Source organism: Odontesthes bonariensis, chromosome 4, assembly GCF_027942865.1.
Source record: "Odontesthes bonariensis isolate fOdoBon6 chromosome 4, fOdoBon6.hap1, whole genome shotgun sequence".
NCBI lineage: Eukaryota > Metazoa > Chordata > Actinopteri > Atheriniformes > Atherinopsidae > Odontesthes > Odontesthes bonariensis.
Window position 1 is genome coordinate 4,304,359 of NC_134509.1, and position 16,890 is coordinate 4,321,248.

Below are 16,890 nucleotides of genomic sequence, written 5' to 3' on the forward strand. Positions count from 1 at the left end.
TCACCTATATTCCCTGTATAGTGTTACTGGAAGTAAATAAACTGGAAAGGTCAATTTGACATTATACTCCTTCCAGATGTAGTTCACAGCACACAATGAATGGACAATATATAAATTAGACCACATGGATATTCATAGTCTTGTATACACTTGTCTCTGCAAGCAATATGATTCAATCTAGTAGTTCAAAAAGTCTAGAAGACAACAAGATTTTAGTCACACCTCACTATGGCCGTACTTTAGCGTAGTACTGCTTTGAGCTAAATGCTAACAATGTTCAATGCTACAATGACTACCATGTTCACCATTTTAGATTTTCTAACACCAAGCACACTTGAACAGTTAAGCACACCCACCCTTTCAACAGAGAAAATGTCCCAGCAGAGGAAGGAAACAATCAAGGGGATGATTTCAGTAAGATTCATCCGCTGGGAACCAGAAATGTTTGCATCAAATACATTAGGAATCTTTTCAGTACTTGTTGAGAGACTTCAGTCCTAACTGAAGTGGATAGAATGGTCAGTGACAGATATACCTATCCCTACAGTTCAATGACAACAACGGTAAATAAATAAGTTGAATGTATTAATTATAGGGGTGGGACGATATGCTTTGGTCACGATTCGATTTGTATCACGATTCTTGATAATTGCGATTCTCCAAGTATTGCGATTCAATATAATCAGTAATTGCAATTTTTTTCCTCCTTAAAAAAACAAACAAGTTGAATCATACACTTCTAGAATGAATGTCGTTCCCATAAACAATGCACATCAGTCTGTGTCAGTCAGTCCAGCAGCTGACATTTATTTCAACTCAGACAAAAAGAGGCATTTTTTAAAGTTTACAGTTACAAAATTAATTGAAATGTCCACACAGCAAAAATGTGGGCTAGTTTTAACATAACTTAATGTGATGAATTGATGAAGTTTATCTAGACACGGATATGATGTAATATAATCGATAAAGCTTCCCTTGGCATAGCAAATGTGTTTAGCATAAACGGTATTCAGATTACAATTCTGCTGCCATAATGCTGGACAGGGCAAGGGTAAATATATATATATATATATATATATATATATATGTATATAAAAAAATCGATTCAGAGGAGAAAAATCGATTTTTAAAATCATCCCATAAAAAAAAATCGCGATATGTACATGAATCGATTTTTTCGCCCACCCCTAATTAATTGTTAAAACAAAATACTGCAATGACAACATTTCAGTTCTGGATAGCATAAGAAGTCATTTTATGTACGATTACAATTATCAATGATAAACTGATAAAGAGCATGTGATCTTTCTAAGTGCAGCTAAATCATATGTTCATTTCTTTGCATCATTTAGATGAAGTCCTTTAAAAAATCCAAATGACTGTACTCTTGAAAATAAGCTAAAGAGATGCCAGGATGAATCAGCTGGCGTGACAGTTGGCGGAGAACATCCTGACCTTCAAGTGTGTGTGTGTGCATGTGTGCGCTCTTAGCCATTCTCAAAACAGCCCTTTCTGGCTAAATCCTCATGCCGCTGACTTCCTGTGTGCCACTCCTCTCCTTCTCAAAACATTCCAGAGACTACTATCAATCCACCCGTCTCTGTCCACGGTCAGTTTCCTCCTCCATCATCAGCACTGCTGCAGAAACATTGAGGCACTGAGCCAAAGCAGGACAGATATCTGAAAAACCATGCAAAGGACTGGAAAGAAAATCAATTAAAAAAATCTAACCTCGTCTAGATTTTTTTTTTCTAAGACAGGAAGTTAATAATTTGGGGGATGGGTTCAAGATGTGTCTGGAACTCCTTGTCAACTCATGCATGTTTGTCTCACGTACTAACTGTAGTGTTTTATTTACTTTATCGCAAAGAACGCCAGATGCACACAACAGACGTGAAAACTGTTGTTTTTTTAAAAAAAGGCAGGTTTTGGATAAGTGATAAAGTGGGTGGCCGTGAAGCGCTTCCAATGAAGAAGCAATCTAAGTGAATCAACATCCTAACAAAGACCAGCAAAGAAAGGAAGCAAACTTGCTGCAACAAAGCTCTGCTCGGCATCTCAATTCTGTGATTACAGACGCCTCATCTGCTCACTTCAAACCAACAGCATGGGAACTGTCCCAGATCTTAATGGAATAACCACTACTGAGGTATTTGCAACAGGAAATAACAGTCTAAATGAAAGGGAAAGCCCAGCAGCCAGGAAAAATACATTTACCGGAAAAGTTCCCTATAATAGCCCTCTGGGTTTGCAAAGAGTCTGAGAACAGATGACAGTTTTGTCTTGTTCTATGTTCAGCACTGCGTCAGCTTCCTCTTTAATTACACTTAAAAATGCACTTCTCTTTTTTTCCTTTAGTGAAAATTTGTTTCTTTCATCTTTCTTTGTCCCTTTATCAAGCGACATAAAACAGGGCCAATTTCTTCATTTGATTTGTATTTACTGCCCACAGAAATTGCATCATGCGACGTATGACATGAGCTTTTTCTGTTCGTGTTTAGGACGTATACAGTTAATTTGGGCCACACGAAGAAGGGAAAACCTCTCAATTACAAAACAAATAAATTAAACAACATGAATACAGTATTCATGACTTTCATGGTCACTCTTTTTATCTGCAATGTAACTACTGTGTTGCAATTCACATTAACCTACAATGATGACTTACACATGTATGTGTTAATTAAGGTCTGAATCATGGGCGTCGCACCCGTGGGGGATGGGGGTGTTTCGACATCCCCACTTTTACAGAAAGATGATTTCACCTTTTTGAATTTTCAATGACCAAATAAAGTTTTAACAAATCCTAAAATGTGTTTTAAAGACTCTGTACCCTCTTTAGAATAATTCTATCCAGATTTAAGCAGTGTAACTATTGTAGTTTCCATACAGGATCTAGTTTAGGGCGATCAAAATGCAAAAAAAATGCAGTAAAATGGCCCTGTTCTGCATTTTCACAAATCCCAAACAAGGTTTTAATGAATCTACAGCCTCTTTAGAATAATTCCATCCAGATTTGAGCAGTCTAACTATTGTAGTTTCCATACAGGACCTAGTTTAGGACGATCAAAATGCAAAAAATGCAGTGAAATGGCCCTTTATGCCCATTAATTCTCGAATCGGATGCCAACTTCAGCGTCGTGTCTATGGGCTTGATGTGGTGCTCATGTGCCATCCCTGGAACACCCCCACATTTAAAATCACTGCTCCACCCCTGGTCTGAATACACTTCTACATGTGTAAGTCATACTGGTGTTTCGCACCTTGAATTCAGCTCCCTACGAGCAGTTGAGCATGACAAACCATTAGCTGTCTGTGGTAAGGAAATGATGCTGCATACATGATAAAAAATGTAAAACATGCCAGGCTGTCACCTGCTGAGTTCAGCCACATTCCCGACTCATTCCCACTCAGTTGAGACGCCGTGTAAAAGTTTACCGCTGGGGATTTAAAGAGAAAGAATAGGCAAAAGGTCACATTTTCCTTGATTTGTTGAAATTTAGGGAATGATGCGCTTTCTTATAAAGTAGCATTATATTGTTCAGCAAAGTCAGAAAAAAACATTGATTTCACCCTTCAAGTTATGATTCAAGGCAGGACAATTCCAGTGTCAAACTGTAAATGTGATGACTGGTAACAAAACATGACCATGGCAGGTTAATAAAATCCAATATGAGGACAAATTAAAATCCCTTTACAAGGAGCAATAAGTGTCACGCCATGGGACTCATGCTTTTAGTTTTATGTTTTATGTTTCAGTTCATGTCTTGGTTTGGAGTTTTTAGTTTTGCCATAGTTTTTCCCCTCACTTCCCATGCTTGTTAATTAGTTCACTCCCCTCACCTGTCCAGTTTCACCAGCTGCACCTTGTCATCAATCACTCCCAGCCCTCTATTCAGTCTCCTGTCTCCCCTGTTTGTTTGTCGGATCTTTTTGTTTCTTGCCATTCATGTCTTACCTGTTTATTCCATGTTCCTCGTCTTCTCAAAGTTAAGTATTTATTTATTCTAAGCCATGCCAAGTTCCTTGTTTATTTTTTCCACAGTTAGTTTTTCGAATCCGGCTCAGCCGCGCTTTTTGTTTGTACTTTGTTTTTTGTGAAATAAATCCAGTTTTCTTTTGAAGTCCACTCCCCAAACCACTGTGACAATAAGTTGCATATTTGTGTGGGCACTTCTTTAAGATACACTGTGGAAATGAAGACATGTAAGGCAATAAACATAAACTGATCTATAATATGGGCTGCACGGTGGTTTGCACTGTCAGCTCAGAGCAAGAGGGTTTCTGGTTCAAATCCCAGCTGGGGATTATTTTTATTATTATATTATTATTTTATATTATTAATTATTATATTAAAATAAACATTATTTAACTTTAAAAATGCATTTAATTTAATTTAATTAAAAACGTTAATTTGCTTCTGTGCGCTGTTTTTATGCCGCCTGCTGCATCTCCTGCCGTCTCTCATGAAGCAGGCGACTCGCCTAGCAACCTGCCGTAACTAATGTATACAATTATTTCTTCTTTTGGATGACGTGTAAATGATTAGCTGAACATTGCTATATGCTAGTTATCAATGCAAAATGTCGTTGTCGAAAACCTTGAAAAGAAAAATTGATTCAGAACGCAGGACCTACAAAGAAGAATGGAAGCAGAGGTATGCATTCATCCTGCCTGCATTTATTAATTAATATAGACTCTATAGCATCATAGAGTGTCAACCTGTAACGGTGAACACAACAGCTGTGTAGCAAAGCTTCCTTTACAGATAAAAAGGAAAGCAAACTGATGTTTGAATCTTATAATCACAGAAGCACAAACTAAAGTATCTACTGCCATATGTGCTCACCGGCTCGGCACTCCCTGCATATGGTACATATACAATATCCTGTGTTAAAAATAAAGATGCGAATGATTCAGTGCTGCTCTTTTACAAAGAGTTGCCTCATCTCAGTAGTTACTTTGTTGCAATAGACATTAATGACAATAGACATATCATTTTTTTTTTACTTTTCCCAACAAATGAGTTAGTTTTACTGTACTTACTACTATACATATTTCCATCTGATGCCCAGTGATAATGAGGGCGTTAAGTCCTGATAAACACCCACCAGGAGAGAATCCAGTTTCCACAATTAGGGAATAGGTGCATTATCTTGTATTTAACATAATACTTTTACTCTCCCAGCCCCATGTAATAACACAGATACATCCCATCATAATCTATAAATATTGTGGGCAACTCTCTATTTTTTTATTCTTAAAGTCTGGCGTGTATAGAGAAAATCTATTCTGTAAAACACAAATAAACTCATGCTTAAAATAAAATCTAAATCCTGAAAAGTGCAAAGAAAGGTTGAAAAAAATCCCACGTTTTCCAGTCAAGCCAGAGATGCAAAATTCATGAAAACAGCCATTTTCACAGATATGATAGTGTCGTTTGACAACAGTGCAACGGTGATTCTCTGAGCCAAAGTACAAGGGCATACTTCAACTGAATACCAAACGTAACCACACGATAGCAATTTAGACATAGCACATGGTGTCTGGGGTGTATCGGGTCTCATTCATAATGTGCAGAACTTTTACTGAGCTGCATTTCAGAGGAAAATACTCATCTTCTCACACCATAAGATTTGTTTGGAAGCTACAGTTACTAAAAAAGACAAATTAAGGGTGCACGCACACAACATCAAATCACTACAAGACTTTTTGATAGACTAAGTTACCTAAAGAAATACAGACACACAAACCAAAACAGTTGACCTTGTTAAAAGTAGAACTTTGAATAAAAGATGTGTACCAGCTTGTTTTGATATACATCCTGTGGTGTACTGTGTTGTGTGAGGAAATAAGGCAGTAAGAATATGCCGGAAGAGGTTTTTCCAAATATAATAAAGGAAAGGCTTTTTCACATTCTAACATCTTATCATAAAGCAGGTTTCTTATGCGTCTTGTGTTAACAGAATTTATTAACATCAGACATTTCAGGCATCAGGAAATAATAAATCCTGTATTAAAGAACTTGACAGTGATTTTGTTTTCCAATCCTCTACTTGGATGTTTGGTGGCAGGGACGGTTCTTTCGTCTGCCACCGAATCATGGGATAGACCCTTGATTCAGCTGCAGACAAACAAACTCACCGGTTCCAAGTAGCCTTTAAAGTGCAGTGAGGGGAAAACTCCTGATTCCTAATTGTAAATCAAAGAGTGGATGCTGCTCAAGCACAAAAGCAGATTTTTCCTGAGCCAGAACCACAAAGGGTGTGGAAGGCGGAGGAGGAGGAGGTGGCAGTGGTTAGCCCTCTGCAGGTCTAAATTAAGAAAGGCAAAGAGTTTATGTTCTTACAGTATTTTAAGCTTTGTTATACGGGATGTATGCGTTATCAGAGAAAGAGTAAGGTCAGAAGAGGACAGGAGGATATGCAGGAATTGGAATTGTGTTTGTTGCATATGTGTATTTCAGGCTTCATCATTGGACCAATGAGGGGAGTTTAGATTCCTGCAGGGAAACAACGCAAAAAAATAAAGGAAGAAGTAAATCAAATCAAATCAAAATCAAATCATATTTATTTATATAGCACATTTCATGTATAAAACAATTCAAAGTGCTTTACATAAAATAAAAGCATTGCAGCAGGGAGTGGAAGAAGCATTAAAAATACATAAAAGAATATAAAGAGAAACAATTAAAATCATTTAAATGAATTTAAACACAAGCAACAGTCTAGATTAGTTCAAAGATATCGTGCAGATTCCATACATAGACACATGAGAAAAGAACTGTTCTTAACCTGGATTTAAAAATGTCTACGTTTGGTGAAAGTTTAATCTCCACTGGCAGTTTGTTCCACTTGTTTGCAGCATAACAGCTAAATGCTGCTTCTCCATGTTTAGTCTGGACTCTGGACTGGACCAGCTGACCTGAGTCCTTGGATCTCAGAGCTCTGCTGGCTTTATATTCTCTGAACATATCACAGATTGTAAACCACCAGCAGGCTTTTAAAATCTATTCTGTGACTGACTGGAAGCCAGAGTAAAGATTTTAAAACTGCTGTGATGTGTTCAGATCTCTTAGTCCGGGTTAAAACTCCAGCAGCAGCGTTCTGGATGAGCTGCAGATGTTTAATGCTCTTTTTGGGAAGTTCAGTTAAAAGAGCGTTACAGTGATGGAGTCTGCTGGAGATGAATTGCATGGATGAGTTTCTCCTGGTCTGTTTGGGGAGGAAACCTTTAATTCTGTTGATGTTTCTGAGATGGTAAAAAGCTGCCTTGGTGACAGCTTTGATGTGGCTGCTGAAAGTCAGATCTGAGTCTATCAACACTCCGAGGTTACGAACTGGGTCAGTGATTGTAAGGGCCCGAGTCTCAAGATATGTACCAACGCTGACCCTCTTCTCTTTGCTCCCAAACAGAATGATCTCAGTTTGGTCTTCATTTAATTGTAGAAAATTCTCTCTCATCCAGGTGTTTACTTCCTCCAGACACTGACACAGTACGTCTGCTGGGCTGCAGTCGCCATGGTGACAGAGACACATAAAGTTGTGTATCGTCTGCATAACTGTGATAATTGATGTTAAAGTTCTGCAATATCTGACCCAAAGGGAGCATATACAAGTTAAACAGAAGAGGTCCAAGAAGTAAGGAGTAAGAAATTAAAGCTACTTTGATTCATGCTTCGCCTTCCAGCCGCACATAAAAAAAAAGTTGTCCAATCTCGTTTCCTTCAGTGATGAACATTTTCTCAGATTTTGACAGTGTTAGTCATGGATTTATAAATTCCAGGTAAGATGCTCTAACTCCCTCCTCACTGGTTTCAGACAAAAATCATTATCATGCCTCCAACTGGTCCAAAACGCAGCAGCTAGGCTTCTCACTGGTTTAAATTTAAATAAATCTCCCCGTACATTTTAAAATTTTTAATGGCCCAGAGTCACATCTCGGAACTGTTGAGCCACCTCACAGCCTTAGATTCTCGGACGGGGCTTTCCTGGCTGTTCCGAAGTCGAGGCTCAAATCCAGAGGAGATCATACTTTTGCCATCAGTGACCCCTGACTTTGGAACGACCTGCCCAAGGAATTAAGGCTTTATTGTCTTTTTTATTTATTTTACTTATCCATTATTTATCTATCCATTTATTTTCTAAACTTATTTTTAATCTAGTAACATCTATTCTAACTGATATTATCATATTGAACCTTTAATGTTCCATTTATGTGGTACTTTTATTCCCTCTTGTTTGTTGTCTGAACTTTTTGGCCTGTAAAGCACTTTGTAAACTCTTTTTTTAAAAGTTGCTTTATAAATAAAGTTCATTATCATTATTATTATTATTATTATCATTATTATTATTATTATTATTATTATCATTATTATTATTATTACTATTATTATTATTATTATTATTATTAATTAAAGATTCAGTTTCTGTTTTCATTCAATAAGAAGTGGAGCTTACATACTTAATTAACATCTTTTAATTTACATGATTAACTCTGTGAAAACAGACATATATAAAGTCTGTGCAGTGTTGGCATATCTATTACTACTAATCTATCTACTTTTACCAGGCAAGATTGGATTTCTCTTGGGTAAACTCACTTTTCTATAGGCTAAATGGTTGTTGTTGCCAGTGTATCAGAGAACAGCAAAATGGATGACTGACTATGGAAGTTTTTCTGCCATCAGAGTTTGAATACGAATTTCTAATATTGAATTTTTACAGCATCAAAATCAGACTTTGAATTTGAAAAACCAACAGTGTAAAAAAAAAATCTATTTCTAAAAACAAAAATCAGTGTAAAAAAAATGAAACATCCATCCATCCATCCATTATCTTCCGCTGGTCCGGGGATCGGGTCGCGGGGGCAGCAGCTTGAGCAGAGAGACCCAAGCGTCCCTGTCCCCGGCCACTTCCTCCAGCTCTTCTGGGGGGACCCCGAGGCGTTCCCAGGCCAGCCGAGAGACATAGTCTCTCCAGTGTGTCCTGGGTCTTCCCCGGGGCCTCCTCCCAGTGGGCCGGGCCCGGAACACCTCACCGGGGAGGCGTCCAGGAGGCATTCTCACCAGATGCCCGAGCCACCTCATCTGACTCCTCTCGATGCGGAGGAGCAGCGGTTCTACTCCGAGCCCCTCCCGGATGACCGAGCTTCTCACCCTATCTCTAAGGGAGAGCCCAGACACCCTGCGGAGGAAACTCATTTCGGCCGCATGTATTCGCGATCTCGTTCTTTCGGTCACTACCCACAGCTCGTGACCATAGGTGAGGGTAGGAACATAGATTGACCGGTAAATCGAGAGCTTGGCCTTCTGGCTCAGCTCCTTCTTCACCTCGACGGGCCGGTGCAGAGCCCGCATCACTGCAGACGCCGCACCGATCCGTCTGTCAACCTCCCGCTCCATTCGTCCCTCACTCGTGAACAAGACCCCGAGATACTTGAACTCCTCCACTTGGGGAAGGATCTCATTCCCGACCCGGAGAGGGCATTCCACCCTTTTCCGGCCGAGGACCATGGTCTCAGATTTGGAGGTGCTGATGGTCATCCCAGCCGCTTCACACTCGGCTGCGAACCGCTCCAGTGAGAGCTGAAGGTCACGGCCCGACGACGCCAACAGAACCACATCGTCCGCAAAGAGCAGAGACCCGATTCTGAGGTCGCCAAACCGGACCCCCTCAACGCCCTGGCTGCGCCTAGAAATTCTGTCCATAAAAATTATGAACAGAATCGGTGACAAAGGGCAGCCCTGACGGAGTCCAACAAAAAATTAAACATCTAAAAAAAAATTCAGTGGAAAAAAATTCAATGGATGTTGAGTCTGGTTCTTTTTCCACTGAATTTTTTTTTAAATGTTGAATTTTTTTCCACTGTTGGTTTTTCAAATTCAAAGTCTGATTTTGATGCTGTAAAAATTCAATATTAGAAATTCGTATTCAAACTCTGATGGCACAGAAAAGCTTCCTTAAAAAGCACTTTAAACAGAAAAGAGTGAAATATTAATAAAATCAGTATATCCAGCCACACTGCAAAGAAAGAGCTGCCATTCAAATAATTTATAAAGGTCAAGAAAATATCTGAATCTCAGACACATCTTTGCGATGGGATGGCTCGATAAGCAGGTACGGTCTCCAACTGACGTCAACATCAGCACACTGATACCTGACATCATCCTGTTGTAGGCAACCAAGATGAGTATCTTGTAAGTTGAGCTGACAGTGATATAGGAAGAGGGCTCCGATGAAGCACACGAAAGTATAAAGTTGCAGAATGCCAAACTAAGGATAAACTAAACTCAAGGCTTTGAGAACATCCTAACCAAGCACTTGCTGAGAGAAAAAAGGCTTCATGTTGTGGAAAAAAAGTCCTGACGGATCTCTCTGAAGAAGCAGAAAGGGGAGAGGAGTTGGGGGAAACCGAGAGAGCACTTAGTTAATCTGTCTGCTTTATCTAAATCCAAACAGGGAGCTTCATGAGACATCCCATCATCCTGAGATGTTCTTGGATTAAAAGGAGATGTATGGAAGTTTTTCTGTGCCATCAGTTTGAATACAAATTTCTAATATTGAATTTTTACAGCATCAAAATCAGACTTTGAATTTGAAAAACCAACAGTGTAAAAGAAAAATCAATTTCTAAAAACAAATTCAGTGGAATAAAATTCAACTTAAAAAAATTCAGTGGAAAAAAATTCAATGGAAAAAGAACCAGACTCAACATCCATTGAATTTTTTTTAGATGTTGAATTTTTTTACACTGATTTTTGTTTTTAGAAATTGATTCTTTTTTTACACTGTTGGTTTTTCAAATTCAAAGTCTGATTTTGATGCTGTAAAAATTCAATATTAGAAATTCATATTCAAACTCTGATGGCACAGAAAAACTTCCATAGAGACGGAACAGCAGTGAAAGATTGCTCCAAGCTTTCGGCTCTGCAGCTGGCATTCTGGCACCAGAAGAGATGTGAAAGGCAGAAAGGCCTCGCAGGTTTCATCTACAGATTTTAAGAGAGCTTAACTACAGAAATGTCCCTTAGATCTTTCAGTTCAACGAAAGATTCCCAAAATTCTCTGCTTCTCATCGATTCTATTAGCTCAGTTATTTAGTAACAGAAAATGAGTTGGTGAAATTGTTTTATTCATATACTGAGACAACAAAATGTTTATTTGTTTCAATACGACACACTGAAAACCTCTTTTGTTTTGTTTATTCGAGATGGAAAAAAAGATGACAAAATAAAAACGTTGTCATTTTTTGGTGGAAAAAAAAACTATTGAATGATCTCGAAACAAATTAGGCTACAACAGCTTTATAAATCTCAGAAACCAAAGCTTGCTGATGTAACCTAAACATTAGGGAAGCTATAATCTAACCTCAAACACTTTGATCCTTGCTGGTATCAGCAGAAAGACTCCAAGACAACCAAATATGACCATTTTTATCAAAACTGTACCTCTATCCACTACGCCTGCTACCATTGCCTAACTTACAATAATACCCTCACTGATGCATTTAATGCTTTCATCAACAACCATGAATCATTACTGTTGATGAAAAACTTGGCAATGCAGCTGAGGTGTCAATGTGAAAACAAGAATTAATTTATGGGGAACTTGATTTGAGGGCCTGACAGCTTACAGTAACCCAGAAGCAGCAGGAACTGAGACGAGGGTCCCGTCACGTCTCTTCGTGTTATTCCTCCGTATGCACACACCACAGACATGCAGCGTATTCTGGACTTCCTCCCTTTGAGAGCAAAATGACTAGTTTGAAATGCAGCGAGCAGGAAATGAGTAAAAAAGAAAATCAACCACAGTAACTAACCCCTTTCACACCACCTTCAATCTTAAAAATGCTGCCTACTTGGGGTAAAAATAGATGTAAGAGATTCAGCTGTAAAATGTTCCCTTTGTTACATGCAATACTCTCTCCAAATTGCATGAAATACAACACACTGAAAAAAGGGACTTTTTGGTGAAGTAAACTCTATTAGAGTAACTCTTAATTTCTAACTTGTATTTTTAAGATTCAGTAAGAACTAGAGCTTCTTAAGTAAAATTAAACATTTTATTAACGTAATACATGAATTATGGGGAAAGAGTAAGTTTTACTTAGGTTTCCTCATACAATTTAAATGTTTAATAGTTGTATGTACATAAACCTAGAAATACTACATAAACTTTACTCTGAAAGTGTATCGTTAAAATCTACTAAGTTACTTCATAACAGCAAATACTACAGATATATAAACTTTACTTAAAAGTTTGAGTAAAATGATGTTCCTGCCTATGAAAAACAAGTAGACTTTACTTAATTTGTTTAAATAAATATAACTTAAAACTTAGATGTAATTAAGTAAGTGTTACTTAATATCTTCAAAACTGTTTTATGGTAAGTAAAATTTACTTGATATTGCAGCATTAAATATTACTTAAATCATCTGAGTGCAAATACTTACAAAGGGTTTTTTAAGTAAATCTTATGAGTTGTTTTTTTCAGTGTACACCTCACATGAATAAAACAATACCACTGGTGTGGGAGACTCACATTTCAGTAACCCCAGTCTGCAAACAAACCTGTTTAACATAAAAGACACCTGAGAAACATCTGAGTATCAAATAGGTGCACAGAGGTCATGCAGTGGAATCAGGTGTGATGACTCGAATAGGAAGTTCCCTGTGTAGGTTCCTTATTGAAGCCATGAGCTTGACGCTCTTCTCTCTCCCGTCATCCACATCCTCGATTGAAATGAAAAACTCCACAAGATCCTTTTTTTATGGTCTTCAATTTACTTCCACAAAACGAAAAATGTTACATCCATAATCCAATATGAGAAAATAAAGAAATTGACAGTGAGAGGGAAAGGTCAAAAAACTGTGTGGCTCCACTCCAAGTTGCCCGACCACACTGACTCCTGACACCAAAGTCTCCCGAGACAAATCAACCCAAATCACGTTCCCACATCCAAACTCAAATAGCCATCCAACACCAAACCCAAAACAGGACCCAGGCTCCTACACCCTGTAATGGGTGAGTTCTTAAGACGAGTTGTCTCATTATCTGTCTCTCTCACTAAGCTGTCTCTTTACAAACTTTGTCCCACACACAGTTGTGGTATCAGTGGCACACTGTGACCTAGTTAGCGTTTTCCCATTTGCACAAATGTATTTTTAACGAGACTAAATGTGCTGCGATTCTGCACTGCCTGTCATTGTCAAAAGAAGAAAGAGGAGACTTTTGGTAACTCAAGACAGTAATTATTTGCTTTGACATATTGTGATTTGACCGCCCTGGAGCGTAACCTGAGACAGTGACCAAGCGAGTTTGCTGCCTTTAGACAGAGACCCTAAGGTAATGACAAAGCAGAGCGGATAAGCTTAGATTCCTTGGACTGACTGCTTCGGACCTGTCCTCTTGCTCATTTGATTTAAGGATTAAGTAAAAAAATAACAAGAGGCAGAGCTGATAAAGGGTTGAGAACAGTTTATGCTCAGTAAACATTTAAAGAAAAGAAATTAAGACAGAGGTGTGTATTCCAAGAAATGACTGATTAGTCACATTAACCTGTCTTCAGTGACTCACCACTTGAGTGATTGACACTATCAGAGACAGGGTGCTTATCATGTGGTCAGTTATTTAATCATCAGGGGAGAGTAGCAGGCCATCCATCCACCGCAGCTCATGGTCGTGAAGTGATTAATGACAGTCATGATTGATTTGTAACAAAACAAAACAAAAAAAATACTGTAGATTTGTACATAGCGAATGTTTATTCACTATTTTTATTTATTTTATCTTATATTTATTTTATTCTATTCTATTTGCTTGTTTTTACTTTAATTGTTTTCATATCTTTACTGTATGCTGCTGCAACAAAACAATTTCCCAAATTGGGATTAATAAAGTATCTATCTATCTATCTATCTATCTATCTATCTATCTATCTTAAATTTTACAGCCCAAACACATTGATCCAAAAAATAACTCTAAGAATTGTTCTATTGCTCATGTTGTAAGTTTTTATAATTAAGCAATTGGTTGTTCGCATAGACTCAGATCTGACTTTCAGCAGCCACATCAAAGCTGTCACCAAGGCAGCTTTTTACCATCTCAGAAACATCAACAGGGTTAAAGGTTTCCTCTCCCAAACAGACCAGGAGAAACTCATCCATGCATTCATCTCCAGCAGACTCCATCACTGTAACGCTCTTTTAACTGGACTTCCCACAAAGAGCATTAAACATCTGCAGCTCATCCAGAACGCTGCTGCTGGAGTTTTAACCCAGACTAAGAGATCTGAACACATCACAGCAGCTTTAAAATCTTTACTCTGGCTTCCAGTCAGTCACAGAATAGATTTTAAAATCCTGCTGATGGTTTACAATCTGTGATCTGTTCAGAGAATATAAAGCCAGCAGAGCTCTTAGATCCAAGGACTCAGGTCAGCTGGTCCAGTCCAGAGTCCAGACTAAACATGGAGAAGCAGCATTTAGCTGTTATGCTGCCAACAAGTGGAACAAACTGCCAGTGGAGATTAAACTTTCACCAAATGGAGACATTTTTAAATCCAGGTTAAAAACATTTCTTTTCTCATGTGTCTATGTATGAAATCTGCACGATATCTTTAAACTTATCTGGATTGTTGCTTGTTTTTAAATTCATTTAAATTATTTTATTTGTTTCTCATTCTATTCTTTTAATGCTTCTTCCACTCCCTGCTGCAATGCTTTTATTTTATGTAAAGCACTTTGAATTGTTTTGTACATGAAATGTGCTATACAAATACATTTGATGTGATTTGATTTGATTAACAACCAATTAAACGAGTATGATGAAAAGAAAGATAGAGGAAACTGGAAGCCAATTCGATTTTTAGCTTCATAACCGTATCAACTTAAAACTGAGGACCGACAATTAAGTTTTCTATGGAAGTTTTTCTGTGCCATCAGAGTTTGAATATGAATTTCTAATATTGAATTTTTACAGCATCAATATCAGACTTTGAATTTGAGAAACCAACAGTGTAAAAAAAAATCTATTTCTAAAAACAAAAATTCAGTGGAAAAAAATGGAGGAAGAACCAGACTCAACATCCGTTGAATTTTTTGATGTTGATTTTTTTTCCACAGAATTTTTTTTTAGATGTTGATTTGTTTTTCCACAGAATTTTTTTTTAGATGTTGATTTTTTTTCCACAGAATTTTTTTTTAGATGTTGATTTTTTTTCCAAAGAATTTTTTTTTTTAGATGTTGAATTTTTTTCCACTGAATTTTTTTTTAGATGTTGATTTTTTTTCCACAGAATTTTTTTTAGATGTTGATTTTTTTTCCACTGAATTTTGTTTTTAGATGTTGAATTTTTTTCCACTGAATTTTTTTTTAGATGTTGATTTTTTTTCCACTGAATTTTGTTTTTAGATGTTGAATTTTTTTCCACTGAATTTTTTTTTAGATGTTGAATTTTTTTCCACTGAATTTTTTTTTAGATGTTGATTTTTTTTCCACAGAATTTTTTTTAGATGTTGATTTTTTTTCCACTGAATTTTGTTTTTAGATGTTGAATTTTTTTCCACTGAATTTTTTTTTAATGTTGAATTTTTTTTACACTGATGGTTTTTCAAATTCAAAGTCTGATTTTGATGCTGTAAAAATTCAATATCAATAACTCGTATTCAAACTGATGACCCAGGAAAACTTCCACAGTTTCCCTTCCAGTTGCTAAACGCGCACTCACCGTCTCTGAGGCGCTGTTGCACCGCCGCGCGTTCCCGGACAGCTCGAGCCCACTTCTCCGCCTCCTCCAGGTTCGCGTGCCGGTCCTGGAGCGCCGCGAGCCGAAAGCACTGCTCCACTCTCTGCCGCGACACCCCGGAACTCATCCAGCGGCGTCTGAGAGGGTAAAAGTACGCTGCAAAGTACGCTGCGGGGTCCGCCTTGTCACCTTCCCGGTAAGCCCGGCAGCCGACACAGTCCTTCAGACTCCAGACCGTCTTGTTCCGCCCGGCAGGTGCCGATGTCAGCCTGTGGATAACCAGGTCCCTCTCGGTCAGGGTTACGGAACACCTGACTTTTCGGTTATTAGAGAGCGTGAATTCCCCGTACAACGTGACAGGACTGGTGGCGGTTATGAGGTCCGATTCAGCCGTCCTGTGATCCATCCTGGGCGGACTGGGGAGGCCGGGATGGGAGGGTGGGGGGGAGGGGGTCCGGGATACAGCTGCAGCTAGAGTGTCACATAGCTCGCTGCCTGAAATGATGCGAGCAGAGAGGAGAGTACTGCCTGCAACTGACAGCCTCCTCCTGTTCGGACCTTTGTCAAAAGCTGCAGAGGAAAACATTCCACATCCGGTTGCATTTCAGAATAATAACAGCTGCTGTGGAAGTTTTTCTGTGCCATCAGTTTGAATACGAATTTCTAATATTGAATTTTTACAGCATCAAGATCAGACTTTGAATTTGAAAACCCAACAGTGTAAAAAAAAAAAAAAAAAAATTCTAAAAACAAAAATCAGTGTAAAAAAATTCAACATTAAAAAAAAAAGGTGTAAAAAAATTCAACATCTAAAAAAAGGTGTAAAAAATGCAACATCTAAAAAAAAAGGTGTAAAAAAATTCAACTTCTAAAAAAAATTCAGTGGAAAAAAAATTAAACATCTAAAAAAAATTCTGTAAAAAAATTCAACATCTAAAAAAAATTCAGTGGAAAAAAATTCAACTTCAAAAAATTCTGTGGAAAATACAGAAGAGTATTAGGGCCAGGCATAAGAAAAAATATTTATATTTTGCCTGTCGAGATTAAAGTAAGTTGAGAAAAAAGTCGAATTTTCAAGAAAAAAGTCAACTCCTCTGGTCCATCATCTAATTACTTTATTCTCAACATGTCGACTTTATTCT

The 16,890-nt window shown here is 37.9% G+C and overlaps 1 protein-coding gene across 1 annotated transcript in view; it reads right to left on the reverse strand.

Annotated features, from left to right (window-relative positions):
• Positions 1-16,161, reverse strand: part of LOC142378264 (sphingosine kinase 1-like) — a 52,268-nt gene extending 36,107 nt beyond the window's left edge. The window contains exon 1 of the mRNA XM_075462558.1: positions 15,731-16,161. Within this exon, the coding sequence (XP_075318673.1) occupies positions 15,731-16,154 (424 nt within the window). The 5' untranslated portion in view covers positions 16,155-16,161. The remainder of the gene's footprint in view (positions 1-15,730) is intronic.
• Between the last annotated feature and the right edge of the window lie 729 nt (positions 16,162-16,890).